At 63.0% G+C, this 9,631-nt stretch overlaps 1 protein-coding gene across 2 annotated transcripts; it reads right to left on the bottom strand.

Moving 5' to 3' along the window:
• Window positions 1-5,504: 5,504 nt before the first annotated feature.
• GBX2 (gastrulation brain homeobox 2) lies at window positions 5,505-8,636 on the bottom strand. Of its 2 annotated transcripts, none has more exons than XM_081242337.1 (2): window positions 7,725-8,636; window positions 5,505-6,690 (listed from the first exon to the last, which is right to left on the bottom strand). In XM_081242337.1, the coding sequence occupies exons 1-2, from the start codon at window positions 8,245-8,247 to the stop codon at window positions 6,167-6,169; spliced, it is 1,047 nt and encodes a 348-aa protein (XP_081098463.1). In that variant the 5' UTR covers window positions 8,248-8,636; the 3' UTR covers window positions 5,505-6,166. The 2 variants fall into 2 exon arrangements, with proteins under 2 accessions (XP_081098463.1, XP_081098464.1); XM_081242338.1 differs by having other exon boundaries at window positions 6,489-6,690; window positions 7,670-8,636.
• Between the last annotated feature and the right edge of the window lie 995 nt (window positions 8,637-9,631).

Consider the following 9,631-nt stretch of genomic DNA (forward strand, 5'->3'; position numbering starts at 1 on the left):
AAGAGGACGCGCGGCCACACCAGAGCGGGACAGGCATGACAAAGGCGCGGGATGCAGTGGCGGGAAATAAAGAGATGAAGGCTGGGGGTGGAGCTCCCAGCGTGACGTCTGCCCCCCAGGCCGGGCTCTGCCCCGGGCTTCTACCCGGGCCCTAGGCAGCTCTCCGGCCGCGGGCGCGCCTTTGAATGGGCCCCCAGCTTGGGACTCCGGGCCCGGGAGCCTGTCCCCGGCAAGGTCGCGCGGGGCCGGGAGCCGCACGCGAGCCAACGGCCTCCCTGCCTCCTCGGAACCGCGGGGTCCGATCGCGACCTCCTTCCTCTCTCCCTCGAGGCCTAGGGGACGCCGACGGTTCGGGCAGAACTAGGGTCTCCCCGCGCTTTGGCCGGAGCTGCGCCGGCCTCATTTTCCTCTCCCTGGTCCGGTGTGTGGCCCCGGCTCCGGGCCGGGTCTGCTCGGCAGGAGGCGGTAGATCCGGCCCCCCAGCTGTGTGTGCTGGGGGAGCTCCTAGAGGAGGAGGCGGGGTGGACCTCGGGGCGGGGAGGGGAGCAGCCCAGAGTCCAGACCCGGGAGAGCCCCAAGGCCGGGGTGGGGTGGGGGGAGGGTATCATCCCAGAGATCAGAAAGGTTAGGGGTGTGTGCGGAGAGCTCAGAGGTCAAAGGGGACGGAGTGCGCTAGAGGGTGGGGAGTGGAGGCCGGAGACCAGACCCGGGGGCCTCCACGCGGTGGGACAGGAGTGGAGGTAAAGCTCCGAGGCGCAGGCCCGGCTTCCCGCGGGGGAAGGTGCAGTGCGCGCCCCCGAACGGCTCCTCCAGCGGGGTCTCGGCTTCTCCAGCGGGGTCTCGGCTCCTCCAGCGGGGTCGGACTCTTGGCTCTCCGCGATCCAGGAATTCCGAGAAACTCGGCAAAGCGGGCTTAGACGTGAGAGGGGAATCGCACAACTACACACATGCTAGCGCTCTCCGCGCGCTCACACTCACACCCTTGCTCATCACACAACCGACTCCGCGCGGAGGGACACCCTCGCAGGGAACCTTGGCTCAGAGCTAGACATCTGAGCGCCGGCTGGAAGGGTTGGGGTCGAGGGGCGGTATTCCTTGGTCTGGTGGGGCGGTTTTTGGAATCCAGACCCGGCCTTGTTGCGCAGCAGCCCCGGTGCCTGTGGCGCCGGTCGCCCCACCTGCACGGAACTTCGTAGGGCTTCCAGAGTTTCGGGCCTGTCCTCTCCTCCCAGGGCAGAGCCGGCGGTGCGCGCCCCACCTCCGAAGCAAGCAGATCGGTCCAGAGTGCTGGCAGGAGACCCTGGGCCCAGTTACCCTGGTCCGATGCCCATCGAAGGGAATGTGCTCCCAGACCTTTCCCCAAAGCCAGAGATGGTGGAAGTCAGCTTAGGTCTCTCACTTCTGAACTGTTCAAATCGGCAATCAATTTTTATGATGTAATTTATAATTTATGCAGGTTGTCTTCATACATATGGTGTTGCTTTTGTGTGTCGGGGTTTCAGGTGCTTTATTACTCTGACGGTGTGATTTGCATTCATGTTCGGTTACCAAGATCGTATTTCTCCTGTTTACACCATAAGGGGCCGAAATGAAGATTAACGCTGCCTCCCTTTGCCCGGCAACTCCTTCCCGGTAGACCCCAGACCTCGGCTCCCCTCTAGACCTCAGAGCCCGGCACCCAGCTTTGGCAGAAAGAGGCCCCGCTGGGCCCTGGCTGTGTGGGAAGCCCTGGCACATCAGAGGGTCCAAGCGGACCACCTGTTCCTGCTGTGCATGCCTGGGCAGAGGCCTGGGGTCTCCCGGGACAGAAATAGGGGCACATACACAAAAGCGTCCTCGCCAGGGAGGCTGAGCACGGGCACGCCACTAGGCCGTGTGGTCACCCAAGCCTCCTGCAGGTGACAAGAGAAGGCAACTGACTCTGCGGCCAAGGCCACGGAATGTGCGGCGCTCCAACCACTAGAGACCCCTACTCGGGACCGCCACAGGGAGCTGAGAAGGCCCCGAGGCGAGAATCAGGCGGTGGGTCAGATCCTGAGGCCGCCAGAGTGTCCCTCCCAGCTTCCTGTGCACCCAGCAGAACCCTCTGCCAAGGGGGACGGAGCGCCGCTCTGCTTGGGACAGGCCCGGGGCCGGAGGGAGCGGCCCGGAGGCCCTGTTCTAGGCTTGCCAGACACAGCTGAAATGATTAAGCCAATTAAGCTCGAACAAACAGACGCAAGACTGAGCGGGCACTGACCCTGAGAGAAAGGGTGGACTGCAGGTGCTCCGGCCAGCTACACACCTAGTGCGGACTGGCCGGCACGCAGACAGCTGTAGAATCGGGATGGTTCCGCCAGGCAAACTTGGTCTTGAGAGGCCTAGAGGGCCACCCCACCTCCCCCTCACCCCACCCCCTTTAGCTGAAAAGTCCCTGCGAAATACCACCCTGGGGATGAGGACTGGGCGGCAAAAACTGGGTGCAGAAGCATGTGCCGGAGTCTCAAAAATTCCAGCACGGGGCTGGGGTGGGAAAGTCCAAGCCCTGGTGCTCTGAGGGGTTCTCCCAGCCCCAGCGGGGAGCAGGGGCAGGAGGTTGTTTAAGGCCCAAGACCAATCTAAGAAGGCCCTGCCCCCAGAACGTGGAGACGTGGCTGCAGGTTTTCAAAGTACCCTCAGTTCTGCAAAGGCCAGGGGCACCCAGCTCCCCGAGGCTAGGGGCTAGGGCTGGGGCTGGGTGACTATTCCTCGGCGCCCCCCACCCCCCGCCCCCAGGATCCCTACCCTGGTTGGTGGATGCAGGGTGCAGACAGGCTCCAAGAGCCCTAGCGCAGGGAGGGGGTGGGTGCAGGTCCGCAGCGCTCCCAAGCGTAATTATTTGATCTGCAGATGTAAGTGGGATTTATTGTAACAACAAATATAGTGATGTCAAAACCCAACCTTGGATTAAAGCCGGCAGCCAAAGGGGAAGTGTATTAATTTCCAACAGCATCTCAGGCCAGAGCCTATTAGAACAAGCTATTCTTCAGGCCCCCCCATCAGAATTAATCATTGGGAGTTAATTTGAAGCTCAGACAAGTTGCTGTTAATTTAGTGCAGAGAGGACGGGATGGAATAAAAAGCTGAGGTGCTGGCCGAGCCTCGTGGGTCTCATTAATCAGCCAGCTGAGACGGCCTGGCTTGATTACAATTTGCAAAAAAATTCATTAGGGCCCGGGCGATTGACAATTTTTCTCTCTGCCTGTGATGTGACTCATTAGGCAGCCAAATGAAAGCCATGATGACGGCCATGATGACAGCGGCCATCAAGCGCCGCTTGTTTATCTTCCTCCCCTCGGCCTGCCTCTCGGGCCTGGGCCTCCGCGCTGGGCTCTCAGGGCCGCCCGGTGTTCGGAGGTTGGGGAGGAGGGAGACGGAGCCCAGAGAGGGCAGGGGGGCCCAGCGGTGGCCGGCGCCACGGTGTCCACCAGGCTAGGGTAGCCCCAGGCCCTGTACTCCTCCTGCATCCAAAGGCCAAGGACCAGCGCAGCTGGGGTGGGCCTGGGAGCTTGAGCCCCACCATGAGGCTCCCTGAAGGCACCCACCTCCTTGCTAGGGAGCTTCACTTTCCCCCCAAGGTTTTTGAAGCCAAGGCTTTGGGCCCCTCCACTCTGTGTCTCCCATCCCTACCTACCATGGGCTTTTGGGGAAGGTGGGTAGGGGTTACACCTGTTATGGTGCAAGGGTACATGGGATGGGGGGCACGCCAGGATCTGCGGGGAGTGCCCTGCTCTCAACACCCGGGGTTCCTTCCCCAGACCCGGAGCGCCAGGTGGGGGGGTCCCCGCCGCGGAGGCCACAGCCCCCCAGATCCTCAGGCCCGGACTCTGCACCACCGGCCGCCGTTCTGCCAGGGGCACATATCCGGCCTGGGGATGGACAGGCCCGGGTATGGGGGGCGGGGACGTTGTCTCCACGGGCCTCCATTGCTGCGGCGGCGGCGGCCAGTGGCCAGGGCGGACCTGCCGCGAGCGGATGACGCCAACAGGCGACCCGGGCGCGATCACTGACGGGCTACCGGCGGCATCGGCCGGAGCGGCGGGGCCTTGGGGACCGTGCGCCGGGCAGGGAGCGGCCCGGGCGCACCTCCCACCTCAGGCCCCAGGGCGCTGGGTGGGGGGCAGCAAGGAGCCTCCACAGCTCTCCGCTCCCCGCAGAGCGGACCGAGGCCCTCGGAGGAACGGCCACTCAGTATCACTGTGCTCAAAACCCAAGCCCGGGCCATCTTCTGTCCCTGGAAATCTTGGGAACGCGGCGGAAATCGGTGTCTCTGTCGCGCCCGGCCCTCACTTTGCGCCTTAAGTTCGGGCTGAAACCTCGGTCCCCAATGCCCCTCCTCCGCGCAGAGGTGACGGGTCGTAAGCCGTATAAATTAAGTCAATATTAGTATTGACCCACGGCGATGGATTTCGCCTTCTTGGACCGAGAACCGCGGTGAGTGAGGCGCGCGGCTGCTTCGCAATCCGTTCCCCGGCCTCCATTCTGAAGGCTGAGGCTGGCGAAGCCGCCGGCTTCTCTTCGCTCTTCGGGCTGCTGGTTTGGTGGCCGCGAGGGCTCTGGCACCGCGCCCCTGGGTCACCCGCGGCCTGTCCGCGGCAATCTCCGGAAGGCCTGGCCGCTCGCGTCCGGCCGGGCGCTTCGTGTCGGGAAAGGAGCAGCGCGCGGAACTGGCCGGGCTCGGGGGACGCGGTCCGCAGTGGTCGGGGAGCGGGATTGGGAATCCGGACACGCCCCTCCCGCGCCCTGCTGGCCGCGCCCCCCACCCCGAGGAGGGGGAGGTGCCCAGCTCTCACCCCCAGCCCCGCGGACCGGCCCCCCAACTGGCCGGCGTTCCTCGGGGTGGGGCGGTGGTCGGTCCCGCCCCGCTCCGACCCCGCCCGGAGAGGGAGGTGCCCGGCCCGCGGGCGTTCACAGCCCGCCTCCGCCTCCGAGCTGAGCGCTGCCGGGAAGCCCAGCTCGGCTGGTTGGGTTTCTGCTCCCGTCGGAAGATCACGCCCGGAGGCTGATTTATGAGTGCTCGGCCCTGCCCCGCGAGCGAGCACCGCTTATTTTCGGGTCCGGGATGTTTGTAAGGAAACGCGTTCCCTCCCCGGCTGTCGTCGATTTAGAGAATCAGGAGTTTGTGCAAAGCCACCCATACCCACACTCACTTTCCCTCTTCCGGCGCCCACCTCCTCTGGCCAAAGTTTGCCAGCCTCCTAGGTACTGGTTAGGCTGAGCAGAGGGGAAGATGTTAGATTTCTAAGGTGAAAATTAGGTTTGCTCAAATTGATAACCCAGTTGGAGCTCTTGCTGGCCTATTTCAAACCTGGTGAGGTGCTGTGCGGCTCATGTCCGGCCGGCTTGAGGAGGCCCTGGACACGGGGTGTTCATCCAGTACTGGTCTCAGACCAGCTGCTTGGTCACACGCCGGCCGGCAGGCGGTTCCCTCTAAACAGTCAAATCTGGACAAACTTATGAGACCCAAGAATTGGTCTTTTCCCTCTCTCTCTCCTTTTTATTATTCACAAGACTGAGATTGTTTTAATGTCATAACTTATACGAAAATAAGCTACATTGAAATAAATTAAACACAACGGAGACGTGCTTCAGACATGGCTCATAGGATATGCAACCCCAGGAAAGAAAGCCAGGCAAAATCAAAGCAAAGCAAATTTCCAGGCTGCCCCAAAATGTCTGCATTTCAGTCAACTAAAAAAGCCAGAATGGAAACAAAAATAAACGGAGACCCCAGTGTTTGTTCCTGCATGTGATGTTTACCTTTGGAAAAGTATGGAAAAGTGGCTGCTATGCGTGACAGGTTACAGCAGAGGTTTTGTTCTCTTCTGGAATGTGGCTGGAGGACATTACTGGGTAGTTGGGTCCTATAACTTTCAAAATACAGCAGCTGAGATCCAGTCTATATAGACATCTAATGTACAAAGTAGGATAGTATAATAAATATTTAGTGTGTCTTCAGGTGTAGCTGTAGCCCCTTCAAAAGCAGTCTTTCAAGCCTGTTTCATGAATATACTCTCAATTTGCTTGGGATGTCCAAAGTTGGGGGGTGACTTTGAGTTTTGCCTCAAACACGGTGGAGTCCACTATGGGTTCCCTCGGGCACTGTGGCTTCTCCACGGTGGTCCAGGCCCTAGCCCTCCCTGGGCCCTCAGGGGCGGGCCTGCTCCAGCTGCTGATGCTGACTTCTAATGGCGAACCTGCTGACGTGGACGGGGATGGGGACAACGATCTTGGGGTTCCTGGAGGGCTCCCCTGTCTTGGAATTGGCATTGCCGGCTTTCACCCGTTTCCACTTGGCCCGGCGGTTCTGGAACCAGATTTTCACCTGCACCTCGCTGAGTTTGAGGGCGTGAGCGATCTGTGAGCGCTCGGTCAGCGAGAGGTACTTTTTGCAGTGGAACTCCTTCTCTAGCTCGAGGAGCTGCTCGCTGGTGAAGGCAGTCCGCCGCCTCCGGTTCTTGCCCGTGGACGTGGTGCTGCCCGCGCCGCCGCCGCTCGGCGGGGTCTCCTCCAACGCGTGGCCGGGGTCTTCCTCCTTGTGAGCCGCCTGGCCAGTCAGATTGTCATCCGAGCTGTAGTCCAGATCGCTCTCCAGCGAGAAACTCTCCTCCTTGCCCTTCGGGTCGTCTTCCACCTTTGACTCGTCTTTCCCTTGCCCTCTGACAGCCCCGACTGAAAGCAAAACCAAACGGCGTTTTATTACATTTCGCACACTGGCCTTCCTTTCCCTTTCCCACCGTCACTCGGGCATTTTCCCCCCTTGGCGGATTGTCTTTCTGTGACATTAACACATTGTGATTTCCTGGCCTTTGAGGGGTAGAGGGGGGGGGTGGGCGTGAGAAAGCTCAAGGGAGAGGAGGAGACAGTACAGGCGACGGCCCTTTGCCCAGAACCATCACTCAAGGGGCCACCAGGCCTCCTCTGCAACCTCCCAGCCTCCCGCAGCTTAAGGCAGAAGTAACAGGAGGCCCGAGGCCCAAGACAGCGTCCTCTTTGTCCCCGGGGTGGGGGCTGGGTGAGGACTGACGGGGAGTTCACGATTCATCCTGCCCGCCCACCTCCCTCCCCACCGCCGCCGCCAAAATTCTGTGAACTTCAATTTCATCGCAGCCAGAGTGAGTGCACAGGGAGGTGCAGACCCCAGACCATGTCGGTTTCTGAGACAGATGATGTTGGTCAAAGGGAAGTTTTGTAGCCTTAGAAGAAGTTCCCACCGGACACCCCAGCACACACATGCGGACGCACAGCTTCCTAGGAATCCGATTCCGCCAGGCAAGCAGCAAGCCCGGTAAAAGGGTTTAATAGGTCTGGACGCCCTTCGGCACCCTCCCTGCAAAGACGCGCAGCCCAACCCCCCTCCCCTAAAGGCTGAAACCTACCCGGGATCCCAAGTCACAGCGCCGGAGATGGGGGAGTGCAAGACTCGGCCAAACTCGCCAGCAGATAAATTCGCCGCTTAGAGCAGCAGCTGGCCTGGGGCCCTGAATGCGCACCCCGCCCCCCCGCCCCCGCGCTTGTTGCGTGGCTCTAAATGCCCTCCGGAGGCCCCGCCGCGCAGCTCCTCTGCATCCTCCGGCTCCTCAGGCCGGGGGATCCGGGGCGGGGGGCGAGAGGGGGCTCGGCCTCACCCCCTCGGTCCCCGCGGGAACACGGAGCTGGCGCGCCCCCGCGCCCTCCCGCCCGGGTCGCGCGCGCCGCCGACTCACCGAGCGACGCCTGCACAGCCTCGGCCGCGGAGAAGGCAAGCAGCGAGCCCTCCTTGGCCAAGAAGCCTTTGCCATCCTCCGCGTCGGCTTGCAGCGCCTCCGCCTTGTCGAAGTTGCCACCGCCAGGCAGCGGCTGCGGCGCGAACTTCCGGGCAGCCGCCGCCTCCTGGTGCTGGGGAGACGCGGAGAAGCCGCCGGGCAGCGTGGCCATGAGCGTGGAGGTGAGCGCCATGCCCTGCGCCAAGCTGGAGCAGAAGCTGGTGGGCAGGCTGGGGATCTGGTGGTGAGGGTGCGCGGGCGGCAGCGCCGGCTGCAGCGCGGCCTGGGGCAGCGCGGGCGGCGGCGGCGGCGGCGGCGGCAGCACCACCGGCCGGTAGGGCATGAACATAGGGTAGCCAGTGTAGACGAAATGGCCGGGGCTGGGCTGCGGCGGGCTGCCGATCAGCGAGTCTATGCTGAAGGCGGTACTACTCCCCAGCGGGCGCTGCATCATCATCAGCGACGGCGGGAACGCTGCGCTCATAGACGCGCTCGGGAGAGGCCCGCGAAAGGCGAAAAGTCCCCGCGCCGCGCCGCCACCGGGAAGCCCGCCAGGCGCCGGGAGCACAGCTTGGTGCACCGGGCAGGGGCCGAGCGGGACCCGGAGAGCAGATACCCCCTCAGTCCTGGGCCCGCTGCATGCCTGGCGGGAGCGGGTGCGGGCGGTGGGCGGGTGAGGCCGTGCGCCCCGGAGCGGCGCGGGCGCCCGGGCCCCGCGGGCTCTCCGGAGCTACCGCCCGCCGTTTGCCCGTCGGAGCCCGCGCGCGTCGCTTCCGCGGCCCTCGGCCCGGGCTCGCAGCCGTCTGCGCGTCCGTCTGTCTGTCTGGCTGTCGGTCGCCTCCTGCGGGCCGCAGGGGAGCGCGCGAAGCTGGCGCACTTGTCTTCGGCGGGCGCCGCCAGCACCTTTAAATCGCGCTCCTCTTTCTCATTCACATTTTGCCTGCGGCCGGGCCGGGCTCCCCTCACGTGGGGCCGGGAGCCGCCGCTTATTGGCTGCGCCAGGAGTGGGCGGGGCGAAAGTGGGGCTCCGCCCCTTCCACCAGGGCTGGCCGTGAGCAGGCTGTGGACGCCGCGAGCGCAGCGCGCGGCCCGGAGAGCCGGAGCTTGTGCCCCTGGCCCGCGCCGCAAAAACTTGAAAGGGGCCATTGGCACCTCCTAGGCTCGAAACTCGGGGCTCGGCAGCCTCAACGAGGCCGCCTCCAAGGGCGGCTTTCGGGGCTAGCGACGGCCGCGTCTAAACCGCGGGCGTTTTATTTCTTTGGTATATGCTTTGGAACAAACCTGCTGGGGGCTGCTGCTGCTCCCGGGGTCCGGGAGAGGTTCCCGGAGTTGGGGGCAAGGTCCTGCCCCTCCAGATCCGCCCCTAGGGCGCCGGCCGGGAGCTAGCAGCCCCTGCCCGCCGCAGGGAACCCGCCGGGTTGCTCGAGGCGCCCCCGCGTTCCCGGCGCCGCGGGGAGGCTGCTGATGTCCCCATCCCGAGCTGGGCCCTCCAGTGAGCGATCCCTTCTCATTTTTCATGACATTCTTAATCATCGCACCTATTTACACACTTTGCCTGCGCACCAAAATAACAGCCACGATAATTATGATAATAAAGCGAGTCCTTTATCTGCTCCATCCTCGGGGAGGAAGGGGGGAGTTGCTGTGTCTCCAGTTTGTATAACGTGAGATTATCCTGATGAAAGCTTTATGATGTTTGCGCAAATAAAAGCTGCGTTTTGTAAATAGGCGCTAATTAAGCACGTTGGGAACGGAGGGAGCGCTCACCCCGGCGCCGCCGCCAGGTTTCCAGCGCGAGGACTCGAGGGTGCGCGGTTCCCCTTTGCCTACTGCAGGATGGAGCCGATTCCCTCAAGATGTTTCCCCTG

This window comes from Mesoplodon bidens (genome assembly GCF_964165515.1).
Source record: "Mesoplodon bidens genome assembly, chromosome: 8".
NCBI lineage: Eukaryota > Metazoa > Chordata > Mammalia > Artiodactyla > Ziphiidae > Mesoplodon > Mesoplodon bidens.

Excerpts from the sequence above, each read along its gene's own strand:
- GBX2 (XM_081242337.1), bottom strand. The coding sequence starts at position 8,247 with ATGAGCGCAGCGTTCCCGCCGTCGCTGATGATGATGCAGCGCCCGCTG. Across the intron at positions 6,691-7,724 it reads GGCTGTGCAGGCGTCGCTCG|TCGGGGCTGTCAGAGGGCAA; the intron begins GTGAGTCGGCGG and ends TTTTGCTTTCAG.